At 51.5% G+C, this 27,184-nt stretch overlaps 2 protein-coding genes and 1 long non-coding RNA gene across 9 annotated transcripts; 2 read left to right on the top strand and 1 right to left on the bottom strand.

The window, feature by feature from the left end:
• Positions 1-189: 189 nt before the first annotated feature.
• LOC114794614 (promethin-A-like) lies at positions 190-3,970 on the bottom strand. The gene is made up of 5 exons (XM_028987271.1): positions 3,799-3,970; positions 3,600-3,706; positions 3,343-3,511; positions 2,550-2,688; positions 190-517 (listed from the first exon to the last, which is right to left on the bottom strand). Exons 2-5 carry the CDS (start codon positions 3,696-3,698, stop codon positions 481-483), a joined length of 444 nt encoding a protein of 147 aa, XP_028843104.1. The 5' UTR covers positions 3,699-3,706; positions 3,799-3,970; the 3' UTR covers positions 190-480.
• Positions 3,971-5,150: 1,180 nt separating this feature from the next.
• spag9a (sperm associated antigen 9a) lies at positions 5,151-20,622 on the top strand. Of its 7 annotated transcripts, none has more exons than XM_028986021.1 (31): positions 5,151-5,541; positions 6,549-6,669; positions 8,165-8,235; positions 8,310-8,404; positions 8,540-8,690; positions 9,552-9,617; positions 10,553-10,694; positions 10,780-10,861; positions 10,928-11,049; positions 11,596-11,610; positions 11,751-11,808; positions 11,892-12,044; positions 12,125-12,176; positions 12,244-12,374; positions 12,487-12,543; positions 13,589-13,759; positions 13,839-13,968; positions 14,033-14,122; positions 14,197-14,334; positions 14,477-14,642; positions 14,733-14,954; positions 15,836-16,040; positions 16,111-16,233; positions 16,313-16,393; positions 16,464-16,531; positions 17,890-18,038; positions 18,229-18,400; positions 18,556-18,669; positions 18,761-18,937; positions 19,050-19,181; positions 19,260-20,622. In XM_028986021.1, exons 1-31 carry the CDS (start codon positions 5,242-5,244, stop codon positions 19,388-19,390), a joined length of 3,885 nt encoding a protein of 1,294 aa, XP_028841854.1. In that variant the 5' UTR covers positions 5,151-5,241; the 3' UTR covers positions 19,391-20,622. The 7 variants fall into 7 exon arrangements, with proteins under 7 accessions (XP_028841854.1, XP_028841851.1, XP_028841853.1 ...); XM_028986018.1 differs by having other exon boundaries at positions 10,523-10,694; XM_028986020.1 differs by having other exon boundaries at positions 9,549-9,617.
• Positions 20,623-23,875: 3,253 nt separating this feature from the next.
• On the top strand, positions 23,876-26,493 carry LOC114794842 (uncharacterized). Its single transcript, XR_003750384.1, has 3 exons — positions 23,876-23,972; positions 24,827-25,165; positions 25,249-26,493. It is a non-coding gene; the product is annotated as an uncharacterized LOC114794842 (long non-coding RNA).
• The last annotated feature ends 691 nt before the right edge of the window (positions 26,494-27,184 follow it).

Below are 27,184 nucleotides of genomic sequence, written 5' to 3'. Positions count from 1 at the left end.
GCAACGGCGAGGCTGCCGTGTTGTTCGGTATATATATATATATATAACCAGACAATATTAAATACAGAGACCCAAACGTGCTACAAGCACGATCAATACATTTACATAATTACATTTACAGCATTTATCAGACACCCTTATCCAGAGCAACTTACAATCAGTAGTTACAGGGACAGATCCCTGCAAATTTTTTAGGGTTAAGTGTCCTGCTCAGGGACACAATGGTAGTAAGTGGGACTTGAACCCGGGTCTTCTGGTTCACAGGCGAGTGTGTTACCCACTAGTAAAATACATATTACATATTCAGTTTGGAAACAGACCAGCACAAATTTATGAACTATTAAAACACAACATATCAGAAATAAATAAAAAGGAAAGCAGCTGTTTGAGTTATAATGTTGCGTGTTGTTTATTTAAGTTTACAGTCACATTTCAATGCCGATTTCATGTGACTACCTCTTCAGGCCACACTTCGTTCTATCACTCCGCTTTTGGCTTGGCTCCTCCCACAGCTCCCCTCAATGACACAAGGAAGCAATTTCAAGCATTAATCAGCGGTAAATAAAAAGGTAAGATGTGTAGTATATATTAAATTTAAAACACATAGAACTACCAGAACTGTTACATCCAGAGAATTTTTACAGATGTTAAGGTGAAAAAAAAGTGAAACACTGTCATTGTGAATGACAGTGACACAGTTAGACATGTCCTCTGTATTTAACTGTCACCCTTGGTGACAGTTGGGAGCAGTGTGTGGAAACGGTGCCTTGACGGTACCCAACTTTTGATTCGTTAGCATGCTAACCAGCTAGCAGTGACGTGTCCCGGCTTGTAATACCCCTGTCCTCCACAGGAGGCGGTGCCGAGTGCCTGCAGCAGCAGATTCTACCTTGTAATACCCCCGTCCTCCACAGGAGGCGGTGCCGAGTGCCTGCAGCGGCAGGTTCTACCTTGTAATACCCCCGTCCTCCACAGGAGGCGGTGCCGAGTGCCTGCAGTGGCAGGTTCTACCTTGTAATACCACCGTCCTCCACAGGAGGCGGCGCCGAGTGCCTGCAGTGGCAGGTTCTACCTTGTAATACCACCGTCCTCCACAGGGGGCAGTGCCAAGTGACTGCAGTGGCAGGTTCTACCTTGTAATACCACCGTCCTCCAGTGGGGGTGATGCTGAGTGCCTGCAGTGGCAGGTTCTACCTTGTAATACCACCGTCCTCCACAGGAGGCGGTGCCGAGTGCCTGCAGTGGCAGATTCTACCTTGTAATACCACCGTCCTCCACAGGAGGCGGCGCCGAGTGCCTGCAGTGGCAGGTTCTACCTTGTAATACCACCGTCCTCCACAGGGGGCAGTGCCAAGTGACTGCAGTGGCAGGTTCTACCTTGTAATACCAACGTCCTCCACCGGAGGCGATGCAGAGTGACAGCAGTAGCAGATTCTACCTTGTAATACCACCGTCCTCCACCGGAGGCTTTGCCGAGTGCCTGCAGTGGCAGGTTCTACCTTGTAATACCACCGGAGGGAGTGCCGAGTGCCTGCAGTGGAAGGTTCTACATGGTAATACCCCCGTCCTCCACAGGGGGCGATGCAGAGTGACTGCCGTGGCAGGTTCTACCTTGTAATACCACCGTCCTCCACAGGGGGCGATGCACAGTGACTGCTGTGGCAGGTTCTACCTTGTAATACCACCGTCCTCCACAGGGGGCAGTGCCAAGTGACTGCAGTGGCAGGTTCTACCTTGTAATACCAACGTCCTCCACCGGAGGCGATGCAGAGTGACAGCAGCAGCAGATTCTACCTTGTAATACCACCGTCCTCCACCGGAGGCTTTGCCGAGTGCCTGCAGTGGCAGGTTCTACCTTGTAATACCACCGGAGGGAGTGCCGAGTGCCTGCAGTGGAAGGTTCTACATGGTAATACCCCCGTCCTCCACAGGGGCGATGCAGAGTGACTGCCGTGGCAGGTTCTACCTTGTAATACCACCGTCCTCCACCGGAGGCTTTGCCGAGTGCCTGCAGTGGCAGGTTCTACCTTGTAATACCACCGGAGGGAGTGCCGAGTGCCTGCAGTGGAAGGTTCTACATGGTAATACCCCCGTCCTCCACAGGGGGCGATGCAGAGTGACTGCCGTGGCAGGTTCTACCTTGTAATACCACCGTCCTCCACAGGGGGCAGTGCCGAGTGACTGCAGTGGCAGGTTCCACCTTGTAATACCCCCGTCCTCCACAGGGGGTGATGCTGAGTGCCTGCAGCGGCAGGTTCTACCTTGTAATACCACCGTCCTCCACAGGGGGCGATGCAGAGTGACAGCAGCGGCAGGTTCTACCTTGTGGAGGTCAGGTTCTAGCCTCGCTCCAGTCAGTGAATGTAAATGGTGCATCTGTGAGTGATTAGATGGTTTGGAGTCTGATAATATGCCGATCGATAACGTCAAATTATATAGATTATGTTTCATATTTCAGCCCAACTCATCCCATAATGCCGCTCTTATGTCTAATTTAAACATCACACATGGCGAATGTGGAGAGTAGAAAAGCAGCTGTGGGTCATTACCGTCGGCCGGAGTAGAAGGTGACCACGTTGGTGACGGTGACGTGACAGACACAGAGGGCAGCGGAGAACGTGGTGGCGAGAAGTGCGACTCCAACTAGAGCACAGAGCAGCACGGCCCCGCCCGCTGCAATCAGGAAGGCTGCAAAATTCACGTCACAAGCAGCAAAATGATTTTCATATCGGGGTCGTATTCTGGCTCCACCTCCACCATTTACATTTTACCCCTTTACCAGACGCCCTGATCCAGAGCGACTTACAACGTGCTTCCATGTCACCATGGATGAAGAGATCAGTTCTGGTTCACTAGGACCCCCAACTATGAATACAATCTTTTTATTCACTCTGTTCTAGTTTCTATACAGAAGAAGGTTACAAGTTCATCTAAATCTTCTCTAAAGAGGAAGGTCTTGAGCTGCCGTGTGAAGGTGCTCAGTGACTGAGCTGGAAGTTCATTCCACCACCGAGGGGCCAAGACGGAGAAGAGTCTAGATGAGCGTCTTCCTTTTACCTTCAGAGATGGAGGGACCAGGCGAGCAGTACTGGAGGCTCGGAGTATACGAGGTGCAGTGGGAGGTGTAATAAGGGCTGTGAGGTAGGATGGTGCTACTCCATGTTTGGCTTTGTAGGCCAGCATCAGTATTTAGAACCTGATGCGTGCAGCTACTGGGAACCAGTGGAGGGGACGTAGCAGAGGGGTGGTGTGGGAGAAGTTGGGAAGGTGCTGCTGCATTTTGTATGAGTTGTAGGTCATCTGCACGTCCATCGGCTTTAATTGGGTCTCGGAAGGACCTACCTTCTACAAAAACGAAGCCAACGGCGGTGGCGACAGACGTCACGAACACAAACGCCAGGAACAGGCCTGTGGGTCCGGCAGCCATGGCACCGAACAGGAGCGCGGTGAGCGCCAGCAGCGGGCGCTCGCTCAGGTACCGGCCCGCTGCCGAGCTCAGGAGTTCCTCCACCTGCACAGCCACCGACAGACAGGACACAGGCAGGGGACACTGAGCTCCGTCCAGGTGAACGTCTGGGATGGTGTTGAGGGGACCGTACCCGAGGGTCACTGCACATTCTGGCCATCCAGGGGCTGAAGCCGCTCGGGGTCACCGCAGGTGACCTTTGTGCAGTGGCCGGGTCATGGTGACACCGCATGGAAGGGGCTGCGAGTGCACAGAAACACAAGTGACTTCGGGTCCGACCGACAACAGCTGGAAGTTCAAACATAAAAACACGCACGACACGCAGCACGGACCGCAAACGGTTCTGTTTTCGGGAAGGTTCCGGCGGCGGATCACGCAGCTCTGATATCGACTACACGGCCTAGGACCAGAGGTCAGGCCGAACAAGACTCTTCACGCACAAGACCGACGACACCGCGCAACGTCAGGAAACGGGACACAGTGGGACGACGTCAACCTGATTCATGAAATCACAATCGGATTTATTGGCCAAGTATGTGCATTTGATTCCGGTAGACGGTGTCTCTCAAGTACAGAGTAGAAGAAAACCACACCAACAACGTGCAATGTGTGGAAGGGTTATTGTACAAGTTGTGGAATTTGTTTCTACTGTTTATAAATAATTATAATTTACTGAGTATAAATATATGTAAGAATGTAAGAATGTACAAAGGTCTTATTCATCTAATGGCATTTACAGGCTAGCGAGGCAAATCAGGGGTTTCTGTAGTGCACTCTGCCAAATGCACCACAAGTATATCTGGGGCAGTGGTGGCCTAGCGGTTAAGGTTCGAGTCCCGATCCGCCAAGGTGCCACTGAGCAAAGCATCGTCCCCACACACTGCTCCCCGGCGCCTGTCATGGTGCCTACTGCTCACTCATGGGTTACCATGGGTTAAATGCAGAAGACAAATTTCACTGTGTGCATCGTGTGCTGTGCTGCTGTGTATCACATGTGACAATCACTTCACTTCTTATCTAAATTACAGCTTGAATACAAATGAATACAAGACAACGTAAAACACCTCCATTTTATATTTCCAAGTTACATGACAAGTGTTCCTTTTCAACATTTTGACGTGACATTTACAGCATTTAACAGACAACCTTATCCAGAGCCCCTTACAGTCAGTAGTTACAGGGACAGTCCCCTCTGGAGACAAGTGTCTTGCTCAGGGACACGATGGTAGTAAGTGGGGTTCGAACCTGGGTCTCCTGGATCATAACGCGGCATTTATCAGATGCCCTTATCCAGTAGCGACGGGGACAGTCCTCCTGGAGACAATCGACGGAAGGAAGTGGGGTTCCAACCCGGGCCTTCTGGCCACCAGGCCACTAACGCGACATGTTGACCACGTGACTCGATGCGGAAGTAGAGCGCGAGTCGTCCTTCTTGCCCGACTTCACACTCAGACGTTTATTTACATTTATTGTGTCCACAATTCACTGATAATAAAAAAGATGTTTCCGAGCTGCGGAATGTTGTCGATTAAAAACACGTTAAAATGTCAATTTGACCGAATCAGAACGATATGTTGAAGATCCTCTGCAGACTATATCGCGTTTATTATAGTTATTACGCGATATAACGTGTATAAAAGCGGTCGCCGTTACGTAAAGAGGACGTTACGTAAGTGCGTGGAGCCAGTCCACGCCGTGACGTCACGACGCGCGCCGCCGTCGCCGCCACTGGTCCGGACCCGAGCGGAGCGCAGCGCAGCGCAGCGGCCGAGATCATGGAGCTGGAGGACGGCGTGGTGTACCAGGACGACCCGGCCACGGCGGCGATGATGTCGGAGCGGGTGTCGGGCCTGGCCGGCTCCATCTACCGCGAGTTCGAGCGCCTGATCGGCAAGTACGACGAGGACGTGGTGAAGGAGCTGATGCCGCTGGTGGTGGCGGTGCTGGAGAACCTGGACTCGGTGTTCGCGGAGAACCAGGAGCACGAGGTGGAGCTGGAGCTGCTGAAGGAGGACAACGAGCAGCTGATCACGCAGTACGAGCGGGAGAAGGCGCTCCGCAAGCACGCCGAGGAGGTGGGTCTCACGGCGGGGCATTGTTCGTGTCGGGTGGGGGTACTGATGATGATGATGATGAGGAGGAGGAGGTCGCGTCACCATGGCAGCTTCCCTGCATCCACAACAAACACGTGATCAGACACGTCACGACGCGACCCGGGACCAAGCACCTGGGACAGCATCTCCAGAAGGGCAGAAGAAGAGATGCTCCTGCGTTCGCGTGGATGTTCATGGAGACCGGAACCGTTTGAGATGTTTCCATCCATTAGTTATCTGGAGATGCAGCTGGACCAGGGACGGACTCGGCTGCTGTCTCCTCTGGCTTCTGGTTTCCATGGCGAGGAGCGGGAGCGACGCGGAGAAACCCACGGCCGGGTCACGTGACTGCCGGGTGCCGAGGTTGATGTGTGTTCATGGCTGGAATCTGGTGATCTAATGACCGGGGATGTCAAAGGTCACGTGGTTGACATGGCAATGTGAATGTAAACGATCTTCTGAGGCCCGCTCTGCACGTTCTGCGAGAAGCTCTGAGTGTCGTCCTTCAGAAGCTCCGCTGAAAATGAGAACGAGGGAGAAGCGGAAATAGGAACGTCCCTTCGGGGAGATTCGCTGCTCGGTTCCTTCAGGCCTCGCCGCCGTTCTGGAGGCTTCCCGCTCACAGGAAGGCCAGACTTCCAGGAAGAAGCACATCTGCTGCTCTCTTCCTGTCTGGAGAACGTCCTGGAGTTTCCTCCTCCTGCTGAATGTGACGCCGGGTGTGAAACGCCCCACTCGGCTATTAATGCAATTCACCTATGCAAATTCTTATATTTGCATTTATATTATATTTATTCATTCTGGCATTTACCAGACGCCCTGGATAAGTCAGTAGAGACAGGGACTGTCCCCCCTGGAGACACTCCGGGTGTCCTGCTCAGGACGCCTCGGTTTGGTGCATGTTCAGCATGTCGGACCTTTTTAATGAAATTATTTATGATTCTGACGTTTCGTTTTTTGTTTTTTTGTTTTTTGCCTCCTGCGAGCAGAAGTTCATCGAGTTTGAGGACTCGCAGGAGCAGGAGAAGAAAGACCTTCAGAACCACGTGGAGAGGATGGGCTCCTACTCACGGCAGCTGGAGCTCAAGATCAAGAACTACGTGGACCAGAGTAAGATCCCCCAACCGTACATGCAGGGACGAAATATGGACTAATTTTCCCAGAGTTGTCCGTGTCTCCGGTCCGTTCCGATTCCCAACTGAGATTAAATGAAGTGGATTATGGGACCTTTGAAATCTTTACACGCGAACAGCGTTCTGATTGGCCGGAGATGTCGTACGCGAGATGCGCGATGCATTTTATGCTGAGTACACCTGAGCCGCCCAGCATATCCCAGCATCCTCTGCGCAGCGTGATTTGTGGTTTCAGCGCGTGTCCGAGGCGGGAGATCGGCCCGCTGCGATAGGAGCCGGTTGCTCCTGTTGCCGGGAGCGACCAGGCCTGTCCAGCGTTGCACCGTGAGCCATGGGCGAGACCCCCCCGATCTCCCAGTCCTGTTGACCTCTGAACCCTGCTGGGGCTTCAGAAAAAAGTCTGGACGCCCTACTCATTTATACGTCTTCCTTTTTTTACTTTACACAGTACAGGCCAAAAGTCTGGACACCTTCTCATTCAACGTGTTTTCTTTATCTTCATGACCATTTACGTTGGTAGATTCTCACTGAAGGCATCAAAACTATGAATGAACACATGTGGAGTTATGTACTTAACAAAAAAGGTGAAATAAGTGAAAACATGTTTTATATTCTAGTTTCTTTGCTCTGATTACTGCTTTACACACTCTTGGCGTTCTCTCGATGAGCTTCAAGAGGTCGTCACCTGAAATGCTTCTCCAACAGTCTTGAAGGAGTTCCCAGAGGTGTTTAGCACTTGTTGGACCAGCTCACCCCAAACCATCTGGACTGGGTTCAGGTCCGGTGACTGTGGAGGTCAGGTCTCCACTTTTTGTTAAGTACAGAACTCCGCACGTGTTCATTCATAGTTTTGATGCCTTCAGTGAGACTCTACCAACGTAAATGGTCATGAAGATAAAGAACACACGTTGAATGAGAAGGTGTACAAACTTTTGGCCTGAACTGTAGATCAAAATATGAGACTCAGGACTATGAACTAACACATGAGGTTATGTAATAAATTAAAAGTTGAGTTTCTCCAAATCAGGCAGCATTTCTCACTCTCGTCTTCTCTCCACCGCCATAAGTTGGACAGTGGGGACGGTTTCCAACTGTCCTGAAGGTTTTACACTGAACACTTCACTCATGTTAATGAGCATCTTAATGACGACGATAGTGAACAAAGCCGCCGTGAAGGTACAAAGAGGAACATCACGTTCTCCTCATCCAACAAATACCAAATGTGGCTCCATCTTAGTCTCCAGAAGGCCACAGAGGACGGGCGTCCAGACTTTTGACTGGTGGTGATGGGAAGGACCTCTCATTGCCGACTAGAACGGTACGGTGTTTGAATGTAGATTTCCCAGCTGGAACCACGGACCCAGCGGTCGGAGAGTAAATTGATCCTTATTTCAATGATTATTATCAGTAAACGGATCTTCTAGCAGCAGCGTGAACGTCGGCGCTTCACCATGTTCTCTGCTCTCCGGCAGTCAGCCGGCTGGAGGAGCGCGAGGCCGAGCTGAAGAAGGAGTACAACTCCCTCCACCAGCGGCACACCGAGGTAGGCAGCGGTCGGCCACGCCCGTGGGGCGGGTCCGGCGGCGCCGCTCACCGTCCGCCCTGTCTTCTTCTCAGATGATCCACAACTACATGGAGCACGTGGAGCGCATCAAGCTGCAGCAGATGAGCGGCCTGGAGGCGTCGGACACGGGGACGCTGGGCCGGATCCGGTGAGGCCGGTCTCATTATTTCATCATTCAAACGGTGCTTTAATATTAATAATCATAATTATTTTACGTAAATAAAATGGACATTAAATACCTGCACCCCGAGGAGTCGAGCAGCTTCTCCTCTGCTTTATTCAGGAAGGAGCGCCCCCTGTCGCTCGGGATATTCCCTGCGTCGGCGGGACCCCCGGCCCTCACGCCCGACGTCCACGCCCGAGGGGACACGCCGGGGACGGACGGCTGGAGGTTCGCCGATGCCAACCACCCGCGGTCCAATGCCAGTCTGAAGGTGGGCATCTTGAACCCGCGGGTAGGAATGACGCGAATGGCCGGCCGAGGTTGCCATGGTGACGCTGCCGGTGACGACGTAGGGGTGCAGTTCTGAGAGTCCGACCCGCTTGTGTACCTAATAAAGTGGCCAGTCAGTGTCATCTGGGCCGCTGTGGGTTTTATGTAGGGTGCCGACCATCTCCACACCTGCTGGAGGGGGAACGTCTGGGTTCTTCTGGAGCCCCAATGCAGAAGCGTCGCCGCTGTCACCAAGCTCGGTTTCAAACACGCATGCTGAGGGCTGCTGCGCGCGTGTGTGTGCGTGCGTGCGTGCGAGTGAGGTGTGTGTCTGTGTGCGTGTGTGTGTTTGTGCACGTGCGTGTGTGTGTGTATGTGAGGTGTGTGCGTGCGTGTTTGTGCACGTGTGTGAGTGTGTGAGTGAGGTGTGTGCATGAATGTGTGTGTCTGTGTGTGCGTGTGAGTGTGTGCGTGAGTGGGTGTGTGAGGCGTGCGAGTGAGTGAGTGTGAGTGAGGTGTGAGTGTGAGGTGTGAGTGAGGTGTGTTTGCGTGTCTGTGAGTGTGAGTGAGGTGTGTGTGCGTGTGTGAGGTGAGTGTGTGCGTGAGTGGGTGTGTGAGGCGTGTGTGTCTGTGAGTGTGAGTGAGGTGCGTGTGAGTGTGTGTGTGTGTGTGTGTGTGTGTGCGTGCGTGTTTGTGCACGTGAGTGTGTGAGTGAGGTGTGTGCATGAGTGTGTGTGTCTGTGTGTGTGCGTGAGTGGGTGTGTGAGGCGTGCGTGCATGCGAGTGAGTGTGTGTGTGTGTGTCTGTGAGTGTGAGGTGTGAGTGTGTGTTCCGTTTCATCTGAGTTCTCTTCCCCAAGCAGCTGGAGTCGGGCGTATCTGGGATGAACAGGGGGACTTGGGGGAGTTCGCTGGCGGACGACTGCAAGGTAGTTGGATGTTGGATGTCGTGGTGGAGACCCGCTGCCGAATCGCCCGTCCCGTCCCACGCGGTTCTTCGTCCGCCCGGCTGCATGCAGCCACTGCCGCGCACCGCGCCGGGGAGGAGTCCCAGGAAGATCCCGGCGTGGGTTCTAGCCGGGAGAGTTGGTGGCTCCGGGCTGCTCTCGGCGGTGGCTGCATCCAGCTGACGCGGTGTGTGTCGCATGTCGCACGTTTAGCAGCGCTAGAGCAGTCCCAGTTTCTTCTTCGACACACACGGTGGAGACGTTGTGTTGTCCTGAGTGTCAGACTGATGGTGTGTTTCTGTGTAGTGTGTGTGTATAGTGAGTGTGTGTTTTTGTGTCTGTATAGTGAGTGTGTGTGTTTTTGTATGTGTATTGTGTGTGTGTGTATAGTGAGTGTGTGTGTTTTTGTATGTGTATAGTGTGTGTGTGTGTGTGTATGTGTGTGTATAGTGAGTGTGTGTTTTTGTGTGTGTATTGTGTGTGTGTGTGTATAGTGTGTGTGTTTGTGTGTGTGTGTATAGTGAGGGTGTGTTTGTGTGTGTGTATAGTGGGTGTGTATAGTGAGTGTGTGTGTGTGTATAGTGAGGGTGTGTGTTTTTGTGTGTGTATAGTGTGTGTGTGTGTATAGTGAGGGTGTGTGTTTTTGTGTGTGTATAGTGAGGGTGTGTGTTTTTGTGTGTGTATAGTGAGGGTGTGTGTGTGTATAGTGAGTGTGTGTGTGTGTGTGTGTATAGTGTGTCCAGATCTATAATCCGTGTAGAATAACGTTAGAATTAGAGCGAGTTCTTGGGTTTGTTGTTCCGTGTTTGTGTTGGTGTCCTCCGCTGCGTCTCCTTGTGTGAGTTTGCTCTGAAGTGTTGAGTGTGTTTGACCTTTTGACCTTGCGGGACCCTGCTGAGGACACGTGGCTGTTGCAGGACGAGCTGTCGGACGTCAGCCGCTCGGCCACGCCCATGTCCACCACCGCCTCGGACGTGGCCCTGGACGGAGATGCGCTGGACAGGAACAGTAAGAACGTGGAGGTGCGGGCCGCCCCCGGGACCAAGTCCGTCTCCGTCGGTGAGTCGGACTCTCGCCGCGTCTCCCGTCCTTCCGAGAAGTTCCGCGCGTTCCCTGAACGTTCCGTCTTTCACCCGACCGACAGAAAAGGACAAGTCTGAGGTTCAGGCCATCATCGAGTCCACACCTGAGCTGGGCATGGACCTCGGTGGCTTCAGAACGTCCAGGTACGGAACCGTCTCCAGTACAGTATAGACGGGGAATCTGGGGTGAAAACCTTTTCTTTTTCTTAGCACACCCACGAAGGGGTTCGAGAACATGGCGTTCGACCGCAACACCGACTCTCTGTTTGAGGAACTGTCTTCTGCCGGTTCCGGCCTCATCGGTGACGTCGATGAAGGGGCGGATCTGCTGGGTGAGTTATGGAAGTCATGCTAATTAAACTAACATTTTCGATTTGATGTTTTTGCTAAAATGACGTAACCTGGTGTTGGAACCCCAGAATTTGACCCTGATCTGGATCCACGTTCTCCTCACTGCCCGCCTCTGTCCTGAGTTAAGGTTCTAACCTGGTGTCTCTCCTCTCCTCTCCTCTCCTCCTCCTCCACTTTTCCCCAGTCAAGTTCTCCGGTGTGTATGAGCTCCTCCTCACCCTTCCTGCCGTGTCCTCCCATGCTCCTCCCTGTGTCCTGTGCGGAACGGTGTCTTGTCTGTAGTGCACGTAAAGCCACTCCCACGCCACTGTGGGGTTCTGGAGGCGGAGCCAGTGGCTGATTGGCCGTTTAAATGACTCCAGCTTCCTTCTACCAATGTGATTGGCTGAAGGAAGCGCGCGTGAAGACAGCATGATTAGTGCGCAGAGAGACCTTCTTTGCATGATTTTCTCTGTTTTTCTTTTCTGGTCCATCTCCATGCTTCTTCTGTGTTCTCTGCCTGACCTGGATTGCATGGGTTTTTTCAGTCCTAAATTTGTTTGGTAAGACCTCATCACCTTCAGCGTCATGGTGAACATGGATGTGTGTTTTGTAGTGTTCTTCTGAAGGAACTATGGACAATGGCTGGTCTTCAGGTCCTTCTGGTAGAAGTGAGGTTTGTTTTACTGTGGTATCTGTGCAGGCATGGGCCGAGAAGTCGAGAACCTCATCCAGGAAAACACTCAGCTGCTGGAAACAAAGTAAGACCCGCACCTGCAGGACCGTGGCTGAGGATGTCCAGCAGGTCACGTGTTTGATGAACGTCCACAACGTGTGTTTGCAGGAACGCGCTGAACGTGGTGAAGAACGACCTGATCGCCCGCCTGGATGAGCTGACCTGCGAGAAGGAGGTCCTGCAGGGGGAGCTGGACACGCTCCTGCATGCCAAGAGCAAGCTGGAGGAGAAGAACAAGGATCTGGAGGAGGAGATGAAGAAGTCGGTGTCTGCCTTTCATACTGCGCTAATGTAAACTGTGACCGCAGGGTAAGCGTTTCTCTCCCTCCTCCTCCTGACAGGACGCGTGCTGAGACGGAGGAGGCGAAGCAGAAGAACCACGAGGAGGACGAGGTGGGTCACCTCGCCACCTGCTTTCAGGTCCGGTGACTGGTTGGTGTCTGACGCCCTCTGTGTGCAGAGTGACGTCCCCACCGCCCAGAGGAGGCGCTTCACCCGGGTGGAGATGGCCCGGGTGCTGATGGAGCGGAACCAGTACAAGGAGAGGCTGATGGAGCTGCAGGAGGCCGTCAGGTGGACGGAGATGATCCGGTAGGGGGACCTCGCGGTCAAGATGGTTCCTCTTCAGGATTTATTTTTATTTTTTTTTTTTTTGTAAAAACATTCCTCGTTTTTTTTTTTTTTTTTTTTTTTTTCCCCCCAGAGCGTCCAGGGGGAACATTGACACCGCGGAGAAGAAGAAGTCCAGCATCTGGCAGTTGTACGTGGGTCCTTTTTATCGTTCTTTTCCACCATTCCTGTGCGCGTCAGGTTACAGCTGCACGTCTTCCTTTTCTTCCTTTTTTACATTTACAGTAGGTAACAGTTCCTCTTTGCAGAGCATCTCCCTCTTTTCTCCTTTTCTTCCTTGTTCTCGTTTCACCCGTGGAGTCCGTGCAGACCTCATATTTACCTTTATTTCCGCCTGTTTATGCCCAGTGTTAAATCGAGAGGAATTATTGATCTTTGATGATCCTCGTGTGGTGCTCACATGGCTTATTGAACGTGTTTCCTTCATGTTCGCTCAGTGCAGCTTGGTTTAAACGATTTTCTCCCGCCCTGGTTCTCCAGTGGTCCCACGTTCTCCTGCCAGTGGAGGTTCCTGAGTTCTAATCAATGTGACATTGATGTTCTGGCCTGATTTAAGGGTGGATCTGTTCCATGAATTGGAATCCATTAGTCTTCGGTGTAGGACATGTCCTCTTGTCCCTCATCATGCCTGAAGAGCCGCTGCGGATCTTTAAAGTGCAGCTATCCCGGATCGTGAGGCCTGTCTGACTGTCCAGAGGTCCAGAGGCCATGTTAACGTCTCTGGATGGTACAGCAGAAACTTCAGAACTGTCACCTTAATGGGACATTCTGCTCCTGTCTTTATGCGGCTGGATAAATGATGCTCTGTGTTCCACACACAACGCAGTTGTAGAGCTGAGCGTCCTCATGTTCCTCCAGAACCCTGATCTTCTGTGTGCTTTAAAAGGAGGAAACAGGAAGGTGGTTGTGTGAAATTTAGTTTCTCGCTCGCCTTGCGTTAGATGTTGCTGCTGCTGTTTCTTCACTGATGCAAATGATCTCATGAAGCTGCTTTTCATTCTGACAGCGGCCACGTAAGAATATTTTAATAATATTTAGAAGATCAGTTTTTTTCCTGCTGCATGGTCAGCTCGGGGATGCCCGCTGCTTCCTGACCGTTTTAGTGAGCGTTGTGTTGCGCGCTGACCCCTGACCCCTGACCTCCTGCCTCCCCTTGGCCATGTGTCCCACCCCAGCTTCAGTCGCCTCTTCAGCTCGTCGGGCCCCAGTAACCCGGCGCGGAAGCAGGAGCTGGTCTCCAGCGGCAACGTCAAGTACAACCCGCCCGGCTCGGCCATGAGGAAGAGCAGCACGTTCTCCCAGTTCCCCACGGAGAAGTCCAAGACCTTCGACTTCCTCAATGACGGGTGAGGCGCGCGGACGGTCGGCTTGGATGAAGGTCTGGTTCAGGTGGTGCTTCGTCCTCGTTGACCCTCTCTGTCTCAGGATGGACCCGTGTGCGTCTCCGCTGCATCGCGAGCGGAAGAGGTCTCAGTACAGGGAGGTGAAGGCCCACGTGCAGAAGGAGGACGGACGAATTCAGGCGCACGGCTGGAGCCTCCCGGGCAAATCCAAGGTGAGGAGGGTCTTCATCTGGAGGTGTTCTGCCACAAGCTTCTCTAAACACGTCTTCTGTGCAGGTTTCTAATGGAGGAGGACAGGTGGAAAACAAGAACCTCCCTGTCCCTGTCTACCTGAGACCTCTGGAGCAGAAGGATGCTTCCATGAAGGTGAACAAAATCTGGATGCCGATCTTCTTTAAAGACGCAATGCTGATACTTCCATGAATTCTTCTCTTGTTCAGCTGTGGTGCGCCGCTGGTGTGAACCTGTCTGGCGGGAAAACCAGAGACGTTCTGCCTGCGATGGACGGAGGAACTGAGATTGGAAACCCCAAACAGAGGAAAGGTTCTCAGAGCAGCCTGGACAAGCTGGAGCAGGAGGTCAGTGTGATGTTAGTGTGGTTGTTGGCACGGTTCTCCTCGTAGCGTGGGGCCAGACATCATCCCGGCTGTGACCGTATCCGTAGCTGTAGAAACTGTGAGTAGATGCACATGTCCCAGAACGCCATGTTTGTGTCTCCAGGAGGCCGAGCCGGTGGCCCAGGTGGAGATGTCCAGCCAGGTGTGGATCTGCACCAGCACAAACACTTCCACCAAGGTCATGGTCATGGACGCCGTGCAGCCCAACACACTGCTGGACAGCTTCTACGTCTGCAACTCCCACGTCCTGTGCATCGCCAGCGTTCCCGGTGAAATGCGCGCTGCACAACCACCGCCACACTCCATCATAATTACGAAAGAATGATTTAAAATTGATTTTTTTTCTGTTCGACCATTAGGCGTCATGGAAACGGACTACCCGGCTGGAGAAGAAGTTCCCCAGGACGCGGAGGCGGGGCAAGGGGAGGGGTCTCTGACGGCCAGCATGGCCAGTACCGGCTCTGTGGGCAGCGACAGCGGCCTGATTGGCATCTCAGCGATTGGCTGCACTGCAGAGGGGGCCGGGGGCGGGGCCCAGGTCGTAGGGGCTCCACCCGAGCAAAACCCCGTCCAGAGCACAGGTAGTAGCAACCTCGTAGGTTTAAACGGGATACGGAATCATCATGGGGACCAGATCAGCAGTTTGTTTCAATGACATTTATCTAAAAAAAAAAAAAAAAATAATTTTTTTTTTACATTTACGTTTATGACATTTACCAGACGCCCTTATCCAGAGCGACTTACAATCAGTAGTTACAGGGACAGTCCCCCCCCTGGAGACACTCAGGGTTAAGTGTCTTGCTCAGAGACACAATGGTATTAAGTTTATTAAAAATAAATCACATGTACATAAGGATTCACAGCTCAAAATTGAGCTCAAGTGCGTCCTGTTCCCCCTGATCATCCTTGAGATGTTTCTGCAGCTTAATTGGATTCCACCAGTGGAAAAAACAGTTTATTGGACGTGATTTGGAAAGGCCAACAGTTGACCGTTCATGTCAGAGCACAAACCAAGCAAGAAGTCAAAGGAATTGTCTGTAGGCACAAAGCTGGGGGAAAAGTTCTGCTGCATTAAAAAAAAAAAGGTCCCAGTAAGCACAGTGGCCTCCATCATCCGTAAGTGGAGGAAGTTCAAGACCACCAGGGCTCTTCCTGGAGCCGGCCGGCCACCTAAACTGAGCGATCAGGGGAGAAGGGCCTCAGTCAGGGAGGTGTCCAAGAATCTGGAGACATCTCACAATGTCTGAGCCTGCTGGAGCTTGAGAGGTGCTGCAAACCGGAATGGTGGGAACATGTGGGAAAGGGGACGCGCTGGGAATTCTTTCCAGAGGCACTGTGGAGATTTCCGAGTAAATGAGGAGTTATCTAGTGGTGCTTCCTAGATAATACTGATTTTCTGACGATCAATTACTGTAAAAATACGTAACTATATGACTTGTCTTCTTTATCATCTTCGTGCCAGTGGACCTGTCCAGAGAGGCCAGCCCGGGAGAGGACAGCGTACCCACGGCAGAGGAGGCCACCGAGGCCACCGAGGACGAGGAGGAAGACGAAGGCCAGACTGCAGACGCAGTCGGGCAGCCCGGCATCTACACCGAGCACGTTTTCACCGACCCGCTGGGAACCCAGCCCGGCCAGGACGCGTCCGGCGGCGCGGCGGCGCAGAGGTCGGTACCCGGTCACTTCCTGCAGACGCGCGTGCAGGGTCGTCACTTGTGACCCGTCTCTTTTTTTCAGGGACGCGTCGCTGCAGCAGGACGGCAGCGTCCCTGCGAGCGCCGAGCAGGATGCGGCCCTGGAAGAAGCCCAGCGGATGAGCAGCACCCTGCCCACCATGTGGCTGGGCGCCCAGAATGGCTGGTGAGGCTCCGGTCGCGTGGAACGTTCTAGAAGGCCGCCTTGTGCAGCGCGCGTCCATTTCTTCTCTCTTGTCCCGCAGTTTATACGTTCACTCGTCGGTGGCGCGCTGGAGGAAGTGTCTTCACGCCGTCAAGCTGAAGGACTCCATTCTCAATGTTGTGTGAGTAGAGGAGCCTGCGGCGAAATGCGGAATTTTCCCGAGTGGAGTTAATCGTTGTTGTCCCCTGCAGCCACGTGAAAGGCCGGGTTCTGGTGGCCCTGTCTGACGGAACGCTGGCCATCTTCCACAGGGGTCCAGGTAAGACACGGGGCAGGTGGACTTTCCGTTACCCTGGAGGCAAATGCCATTAATGTACGGCTGCAGTTCATTTTGCAGTAACAACAACAACAACATTTATTTCTTATTTAGCCCAAAATCACATACAGTATGTCTCAATGGGCTTTGACAGGCCCTACAGTTGACACCCCCACACTTGACCATTCTGCACACAAGGAAAAACTCCACACAAAAAAACTCTAGGAGAGAGAAAAAAAGGTCTGAAGAAACGTTGGGACGGAGTGACACAGAGAGGGACCCCCTTCCAGGGTAGAGTGAGCCTGCAAATGGTGTCAGTGCAGGGTTGAGGATGATATAATAATAAGTCCTACAGTTGTAGGGTTGGAGAAGTCCAGGATGTATTCAGTGTCATGGTCTAGATTACGTGTCCATAACGAAGTTTCTGGTCCATTTGAAGATCCCTGAAGCTGTAGTTGTAATGGTGGTGGTGGCTGTGGTGACCCTCTGGTTTGTTTCATGGTATGTCCTTGTTAAGCAGTTGTCAGGAACCAGGATGTATCTGCTGGTCTCTTCACTGGGGTCTGCCAGTAGTCTGGACGCTTGATTCCGTGTCTCTGAGAAAAACAAACAGAAGCAGCGGCAGACGGTTGCACTGTACGACCGATACTGAAATATGTGGTTATAGTTATATAGTATATTGGGGCTACAGTGGCCTGGTACCCTAACTAGGACAGCCTAACTAGGGTGAATTTAACTTTGTCTGTCTCTGAGTCCCAGACTCTGACAGGCATGCCGTTCCACAACTGCGGAGCTCTATAGGAGAAGGATCTGCTCCCAGCTGTGACCTTCTGTACTTTTGGTATCAGTAGTGACCCCGCACCCATTGATCGAAGGGGTTGTGGTGGGTCGTAAAGAACTAAAAGTTCACTCAGGTACTGTGGGGCGAGACCATTTATAGCTTTATAGGTTAAAAGTAGGATTTTGTAGTCAATCCTAAATTTGATGGGTAACCAGTGCAGTGATTGTAAGACTGGGGTGATGTGGTCAAATTTCCTGGTTCTAGTTAGAACTCTGGCTGCAGCATTCTGTACTAGCTGGAGTTTACTCATGCACCTACTAGAGCATCCAGACAATAATGCATTGCAGTAATCTAACCTTGATGTAATAAACTTTTCTGCATCATGCATTGAAATTTCTTATTTTCGCAATATTTCTAAGGTGAAAGAATGCTATCCTAGTGACATTATCTATGTGCGAATTGAATGAAAGTAGTTGTCTTTATAAGTATAAATGTGGCACTGGAAGAGTTCTAAAGCAGTAAATATGATTGCAGCCCCATTAGTAAATGTTTTAGAGCGGTTTCTGCATGTGTCCCGCAGACAGCCAGTGGGATCTGACCAACTACCACCTGCTGGACCTGGGCAGGCCTCACCACTCCATCCGCTGCATGGCGGTCGTCCACGACAAGGTGTGGTGTGGCTACAGGAATAAGATCTACATCGTGCACCCCAAAGCCATGCGGATCGAGGTGTGTACGTGTGCGTCTGCTCAGCACCGAGCGGTATATAATAACTGTGCGATAGAACTGCGTGCATTGGTTATTAGAGCAGATCTCGTTGCATATTGATGAATATGAGCGATTGATCTGTGATTGAGGTGTACATTTATATCATATTGTTACATAAAATTATTTTGTGTGTGTGTGTGTGTGTGTGTAGAAGTCGTTCGACGCCCACCCTCGGAAGGAGAGTCAGGTGCGCCAGCTGGCCTGGGTGGCCGACGGGATCTGGGTGTCCATCCGGCTGGACTCCACCCTCCGCCTCTTCCATGCCCACACCTTCCAGCACCTGCAGGACGTGGACATCGAGCCCTACGTCAGCAAGATGCTCGGTGGGGCCCGTGTCCAGAGCTATTCCGTTAGCGTCCAACAGGAATTTTTGCTCACTATATTCTTATAGTGTTTTCTGAAACGTTGCGGCGATTTGGTCTAAATTGTGTTTTTTGCAAGCAGCTTCTTCCCGTGTTAAAGCGATATTGTCGTGCAGGAACAGGGAGGCTGGGCTTCTCTTTCGTCCGGATCACAGCGCTGATGGTGTCCTGTAGCCGCCTGTGGGTCGGAACCGGGAACGGCGTCATCATCTCCATCCCGCTGTCAGAATGTAAGTCCCGCCCCTTCCCTTCCGGCTCTGCCCACTGTGCTGCGAATCTGCCGATACTCGCCGCTGATGGGCGTGTCTGTTTTATTTCTAGCCAATAGATCTTCGGGCGGCGCTGTGACCCGGCCCGGCAGCGCGGTCCGCGTCTACGCCGACGAGAGCGGCGAGGGGGCCACGCCCGGAGCGTTCGTGCCGTACTGCTCCATGGCACACGCCCAGCTCTGTTTCCATGGACACCGGGACGCAGTGAAGTTTTTTGTTGCCGTTCCAGGTATGCAGACCTGCTGCGAATTTAGATTGAAAAAAATATATATATATTTTTAATGGAATTGTGCAAATGTTCTGAGTAAGTGTGTGTGTGTGTGTCCATGCTTCTTCCACAGGTCAGGTAGTTCCCCCAGCAGCAGTAGATGGGGGCTCTGATGACATCACGGCGACGGACTCCCACACTCCGACACCGGCGAAGACGGTCCTGGTGATGAGTGGAGGGGAGGGTTACATCGATTTCAGGATGGGTGAGTGTGTTTTTTTTTAAAACCAGTTATTATTTAAAAATAACATGAATTAATCAGTTTTATTTTTTTTAATCACAGGAGATGAGGGTGGGGACACAGAGGCCACCAGCCCGGAACCTCTGGAACCCGCCATGACTCACCAAATGGGTGGGGCCAAGGCTGAGCGCAGCCACATCATCGCCTGGCAGGTGACTCTCGGCAGCGAGTGACTCCGCCTCCCTCCAGCCCCCATCAGGGCAGACAGAGTACTGCAGCCCGACAGCGCCTTCGCCCCCCCCACCTCCACGCGATGATTATTACGATCGCTGGTTCATGTCACCGTCTTTCTTTTCTGCGCCAGTGTTAAAGGGACTCGGGCTGCATCCGTCCACAGCACGCTCCATCCAGTACTGTATCCCTGACGGGGACAAGCACGTGCCATACGATCAACACCGACCTACGCGACCATGACCCATTACTGTTTGTTTTTTTATGTTCAAGAAAGGGAATTGTGATATTTTAATAGTTGCTTTTTGTTTTGCTCTGTTTTTTCCCCTCCCCTTCTTATAAAAATAATAATGCATGTCCACTGTGATCTATGGTAGTTTCTGTAAGGCGGGGCCTGTAGAGTCCACCAGTGCTGGTCCCGCTCTCCAGACACGGCAGCGTTTGGCAGGTACATCTTTTCAAAAGTAGGGTACCCAGTTACCAAAGGGGAAAAAGTAAAACTTCGTGGCAACCTAGTTCGCTTCCTTTGTACCAGGCCAAGGCCTCATATTCGCTTGATGGGGATTTATTAACGTGCATCTCACCATAAGCAAGGGTTTACAAAATCCTCTTTTAATGTGTGTCTGTGTGTGTCTCAAGGTCCTGTATGCATTTGCTTGCTGATTCAATTTTTTAAACTGATGTTTGGTGTATTTTTTATTATTATTATTTTTTTTTTTATTGTATTGTCCATCTGTAGGAGGCGGCTGTAACGCTAATGCGGGACAGACGAAGCTCGACTTCTTCTTTTGTACATGAAAAATCCGGGCTGTGAAGGGATTTATTCTGTTGTTGCTTTAAAAAATGATTTTTCTTTGTATTTGAAGGATCTTCTCCGTTTTGTCTCATCATTCCAGTATTTATTTTCTTATTGAACTTTAGCAGTTCGGAATGTAACTTCCTGCAACGGGACAAAAGTTTCACCTCTGTGGGTCGACCTGGAATCCATTCCATCGTAATGAGCTATGCACGTCTTTTTACGGAACATAGATATGTAATGCTTTCAAAAACCTACTAACCCCCTTTTTTACCACCTTTTTGGGTGGATGAATGGGGTGTGTGTGTTTCCTGGAGCCCCGCCCCCTGTGTTACAGCAGCTGCAGCCCTGCCGCTGTGGTTTATTCTGTTACATGTTTGCTACGGAGCATCATAGCCTTATTTTTAACAGTCTATTAAAATCGATCTCCTGATGACCCAACACGGTCCCTGCATCTCATTGGTTGTCTGTCTTCATCTAAGCACAAGATTCCTGAAATGCAAAAAAATTTTTTTAAAAAGTGAAGGGGCACAGCACACCGTGCACACACTGAAGTTTGTCCTCTGTATTTAACCATCACCCTTGGTGAGCGGTAGACAGCCATGACATGCGCCTGCGGAGCAGTGTGAGGGGACTCAGTGGCGCCTTGGCGGATCAGGATTCGAACCGGCAACCTTCTGATTACGGGGCCGCTTCCTTAACCGCTAGGCAACCACTGACCCCATTAGGTATGTTCCAGAACACTCCATCAGGGACCGGTGAATGGGACCAGTGACTTTTGACCTGAAAGCGGTGGTCTGAGCACTCGGCACATTTCCTGTCAGGATGTCTGTTTGTGCTGATCAGGTGACATTTTTTCACCTCTTCGGCGTCACTGGCTCGTGTTCGATCATCAGCAGTCGCTAGGTGGCAGCAGAGCGCCACGGGTGTGTGTGTGTGTGTGTGTGTGTGTGTGTGCTGGGTAGGGGGAGGAATGACTCCCTGGGAACGACATGGCCCTCCTCCAGCCCCCGCCCACTGGTGTTTGACGCTGCCGATGCCGACGTGCAACTGACGTCACATGGTCCCCCTTCCACCCCCCACCCCCCCCATCTCCAATGCGTCACCCACACTCGTCACATCGCACCTCTGCACAGGGACGCCGCTCGAACGCCGGACCAATCCGCTGTCTGTGTCTCTGCGTGTCTCCGGCTGTCCCCCGTGTCCTGCGGTGGAGGAGCAGGTGGATTTAGGTGGAGGGATGGAAATGAAAACAGCCGCCCGCGCCCAGCGTGTAGCGCTGCCTGCAGAGAGAGGCCTGGTTATGTAAGAAGAGCAGCTGCTCTCTGTCGGAGTACACACACACACACACACACACACACCACGTTTATATATATATATATATATACACACACACACATACACACACACCACGTTTATATATATATATATATATACACACACACACATACACACACACACACACCACGTTTATATATATATATATATATATACACACACACACACACACACACACACACACACACCACATTTATATATATATATACACACACACACACACACCACGTTTATATATATATATATATATACACACACACACACACACCACGTTTATATATATATATACACACACACACACACACACACGTTTATATATATATACACACACACACACACACACCACGTTTATATATATATACACACACACACACACACCACGTTTATATATATACACACACACACACACACACACCACGTTTATATATATACACACACACACACTTTTATATATATACACACACACACTCTTTTATATATATACACACACACCACGTTTATATATATACACACACACACTTTTATATATATACACACACACACCACGTTTTTATATATACACACACACACACACCACGTTTATATACACACACACACACTTATATATATATATATACACACACACACACACACACACACACACACATACACTTTTATATATATACAGACACAAACACGTTTATATATACACACACACACACACACACACACACACCACGTTTATATACACACACACACACACTTATATATATATATATACACACACACGCACACACACTTTTATATATATACAGACACAAACACGTTATATATATATATATATATAACTTTTTTTTTTTTAAAGTGAAGTGATTGTCACATGTGATACACAGCAGCACAGCACACGGTGCACACAGTGAAATTTGTCCTCTGCATTTAACCCATCACCCTGAGTGAGCAGTGGGCACCATGACAGGCGCCCGGGGAGCAGTGTGTGGGGACGGTGCTTTGCTCAGTGGCATCTCAGTGGCACCTCAGCGGATCGGGATTCGAACCGGCAACCTTCTGATTACGGGGCCGTAACTGCCACCACTGCCCCCGTCCCCCGGAACACGCTGTTCCCCGAGGGTGGCCATTGTACCTGCGTGTGACCAGCCGGCGGCACCCGATACGTGGGATGTGGAGTTGGTCGGGAGGTCCTGCGTGAGCAGATCCAGAACGTGCTGTCCTCTGCCTGCACGCGCGCGTGTGCTGGAGGTGTAACGTTTCTATATTTAGGCGGGAGGGGGACTCTTTCGCTGCCCGTGCCTGTTGACGGTGTGCATTTCCGTGGCCCAGTTTCCTCCCTCGTCTCGGTAACGTGTAGGGTTACCGCCAGGCCGCCGTCCGGCGCTACCTGTCTAGGGTTACGGGCCGCTCTGACACACTTCTTCCTTCCTCCGCTCTGATGTACGTGTTGACGAGCCTCCGCTAATTCGCTCAGATTACCCTGGTGCAACGGCATCAATTAGCAGGTCAGCGTGGCAATGCGCGCCTCATGGGTGCCAGGAGCCAGGAAGTGGCGGGACGAATACTGCGGCACTGCAGCACAGCACCCAGCGCACGCAGTGAAACACGTCCTCTGTATTTAACAGCATCAATTAGCAGGTCAGCGTGGCAATGCGCGCCTCACGGGTGCCAGGAGCCAGGAAGTGGCGGGACGAATACTGCGGCACTGCAGCACAGCACCCAGCGCACGCAGTGAAACGCGTCCTCTGTATTTAACAGCATCAATTGGCAGGTCAACGTGGCAATGCGCGCCTCACAGGTGCCAGGAGCCAGGAAGTGGCGGGACGAATACTGCGGCACCGCAGCACAGCACCCAGCGCACGCAGTGAAACACGTACTCTGTATTTAACAGCATCAATTGGCAGGTCAGCGTGGCAATGCGCGCCTCACAGGTGCCAGGAGCCAGGAAGTGGCGGGACGAATACTGCGGCACCGCAGCACAGCACCCAGCGCACGCAGTGAAACACGTACTCTGTATTTAACAGCATCAATTAGCAGGTCAGCGTGGCAATGCGCGCCTCATGGGTGCCAGGAGTCAGGATGGGCGGGACGAATACTGCGGCACCGCAGCACAGCACCCAGCGCGCACAGTGAAACGCATCCTCTGTATTTAACCCGTCCCCCTTGGGGAGCATGGTGTGGGGACGGTACCTCAGAGGCCCCGGTTACCGGTGGTGACGCGCGCAGCCGTGACTCGGGCCTTTTCATCGCGCGGCTGAATTTAGAGCAGCGTCCTGGGGCGGGCGGGGGAAGTCAGCGGGATTTTTGTGCTGAGAGGGAAAGTCGGGCCGCGTCAGGGGACGAATGTGCAGCCTCGCCGTCTTGCATTCCGGAATGGCCCGCGTCCGAAACACAACAGACCTGCTGGTCATCAGGAACGCTCACGGGAATCCCTGCAGGAATAGAACCGCACAGACCAGCAGGTTTGTTGTGTTTGGGACACTGGTCTTGCTGGTCGGTGCTGATCTACCTTTTTTTTTTTTACTGCTGATACCCAGGCGCACCGGGGTCCCTGCTGAAAAGATCTGCTCCAGATGCTGGACAAGCCAGTTTGTTCGTCATAATGAATATTTCCGCACGGGTCGAGCTGCCCAGGTTGACTTGTGTTAAAACAGGATTTCACATTTAGCTGGATTAAGTTAAGCTTGACGATGAACCAATAGGAAGGGCCCTTTACCTAAATTCTTATTGTCTTAAGCTAACGCAGTTAGCCTGTCTGAGAAATCTTGTTTGTTCATTTTCAACTGGAGCAGAAATGCTAAAGTTAAATTAAAAAATGTTTTTTAACAGGCTCATTGTGCTACCATGATGCTAAAAATATAACCAGATCTTGACAGACTTAAACCACGTGTGTTTATCAGGTCCATACAACTGAATAATGTTGTATGGACCTGAATAATGTTAGTTAATATTCAGCGTTATATGTAAAACTAGGAGCAAAAGGGCGCACAGATAGCAAGTACTTTGTACAAGAGGGCTGCCATGCCACCATCACCGGCTACAGCCTTGTTGTACGTTGGTTTTAAGTCAGACTTCTGACCTTGAACTCTACTACATTATGAATTAAATGTTCAAATAAAACAGTTTCTTGGGATGACTGTCAAGAACTTTGAAACTTGGTAACCATAGCAACAGTGATCCGACTGGATAAAAGTTGGGCCTACTTTGGTGTGAAAGACAAGAACAATCAAGTAAAAGGTGCATTTAAAATAAGAGTATGCTTATTGGTTGTCATTTCCAAACATCTCATATTTCATTTTGTATTTCATTGTAACAGGGCATTCCTGGTGTGCTTGATCTTTCCACTTCAGCTGCTGCTGCATCCTGCATTGTGAGTCACACACATGGATTTTTATTGTTATGAAACAGCTTCCATAACCTCCATCCACCCCACCATCGAGCGCGAGTGACCACTCAGCTGCTCCATTCGAGAGGAGAACGGGAGGAAGATGGCCGATGAAATGACAGCATGATGGGCACTACATTTCTCCCTCCCCTCTTATTGTGTGTGTGTGTGTGTGTGTCACGGGCACAGTAAACACTGGCACATGTGCGACCACATGGCGTTGCTGTGCCCTCCTGCCAACCTGGACTTTGTGGCCGGACTAGAGCCAAGGTATGAAGTGGGGACTGACACGCACATTGCAGCTACCCTGAAGGACTTGCTTCATATCATGTAGTTTTTCTCTTCTTTTCTAGGTCATCTTTTAGCTGTGAAACTAGAAGTGGCCACAAAACAAGGTCCCATGACCCGTCTGACGCAGGGTCGGACTGAATGTCTGTGTAGCGGTGGTCTCTCTGGTTTCCGTCTCTGGTGGTCTTCAGCAGGGGCTCCTGGCCACGCCCTCCCAGCTGCGCTCCGCCCCCGCGGGGGTGAAACCCTGACAATATTGACCTTTTATCGAGCCTCTGACTGGCACTGACGTCAAAGAGGGGATGTCAGGCCTGTTGTTTTACTCCCCCTTCACACACACACACCAGGCTCTAGTGACAGGTGACAGTCATAATCATCACACACCCACCTTCCTCCATCATCACACCAGCCCGGCTTCTTTTATTTTCATGACCTTCAGAGGTGTCTGCGCTTCCTGTGTGTGTGTGTGTGTGTGTGTGTGTGTCTGCATTTTCACATGAACCAGCCCCTTTCAGGCAGTTAATTAGGTGGCGACATGAAAGCTGGATGACCTTCGCTTTGAGCCCCAGTGTGACGAACTGGGGCTGTCAGACAAGGGGGACGGGTGCTGCAGGGTTTGTGGCCTGGAGGGACTTTGCACCCCAAACCGAGAAGAACTGGCCAATATGGAATGACTTGTGTCTCTGTTCTGTGTTAATGATATTCAAATGTTTAGAGGTGCGTGTGTGCAGAAGTGGTGCAATATTTAACCCTGCAAGGCAATCATAAATTGCAGAAGCTGCATGACGTTGCACAATGACAAACCAGTGCATGACCTTCAGTGCAGAGACTGAACATAAACAGAGCGGTGGTCAGACGGAGGTACGAACCCACTAAACCCTGTGTTCCTGCATCACTGTGTGCATGATTTCACACCAGTTCCGCGTTTCCATGCGTGGAGAGTCGATTTGGTGAAACGTTCCTTCCCGTTTTTTTTATAAACGCTGGATGTGCTGACATTTTATGTGCCTTGACATTGGCCGGGTGATCTGTGGAGGCCAGGACGCCCTGCCCTGCCCTGCCCTGCCCTGCCAGCTTTGTTTCGGCGTCTACATGAGCATGAAATTTGCCGGGACGCTGCTTTCTGCACGGCTGCCACGAAAGCGGCGGTTCCACGCCGTTTCCTGTCTCCAGGCCCGTGCCGCTGGTGTTCAGCTCTGCCCTTGGTCGGAGACTCTCCGCCATTTTGTTTGTCCCGAAGCGTCACGATCAGCACTCGCTGTAAACAGCAGCCCATAAAAATACGAGCCGCTCGGAGTCACATTTCCATAAATGCCGTGAAGCAGCGCAGCGCTGATTTATCAAGCGGCGGTGTTGTTTTCCATTAGCGGAACAGCAGTGTGTGGGACGCTGGAGCCGTGTGGAGGTGTGAGGTGGAGGTGTGGGACCCTGGGGGGGCGGGGGTGGTGGCCCTTTGATCTGAATACAGGCCTGCGTGGGGGATGAAAGATCCAGGGACAGACAGAGGTGAGAGTTGAAGTGGGTGGGGTGGCTCCACCAAACATGGGACATGGGACAAACATGGGACAGAAAGCTGTTCTGTGTGTGGGGGCGGGGCCTCTTGCTCACACAGTTCCTCTGTTTGACCATCCTGGCACCCAAGGTCAGCTTTATCGATAAGATTTATTGATCCCAAATAGAAATTCAGGTCAATGAGGGTCTTTATTCTCCCTTCATATTTCCAGTCATGAAGCTGGTCTGGAAATTGAAAAAGGGGCGTGCCCTTACGGCACTTTGACATCTCACCTGCCTTTTCATTTAATAATTTAAGCCGGTCCAGCTTGAAATGCAGCCAGCGGTTCGTCTCACTCGTCCCGTCCGCTCCGTATATGCCGGTTCCAAAGGTCACGGGCAATGAGCGGGACCGGCGTGACGTCACGGCGAATATCTGACAGCAAACACAGATAAGACTATCTGCAGGTCCGGTGCACCAGGCTGGACGTGGCACGTCAGCAGGGTTCC

The sequence above is a fragment of the Denticeps clupeoides genome, chromosome 7 (genome assembly GCF_900700375.1).
Source record: "Denticeps clupeoides chromosome 7, fDenClu1.1, whole genome shotgun sequence".
Classification (NCBI taxonomy): Eukaryota; Metazoa; Chordata; class Actinopteri; order Clupeiformes; family Denticipitidae; genus Denticeps; species Denticeps clupeoides.
Note: the sequence above shows the minus strand (reverse complement) of the source record. Positions and strands in the feature narration are given on the sequence as shown.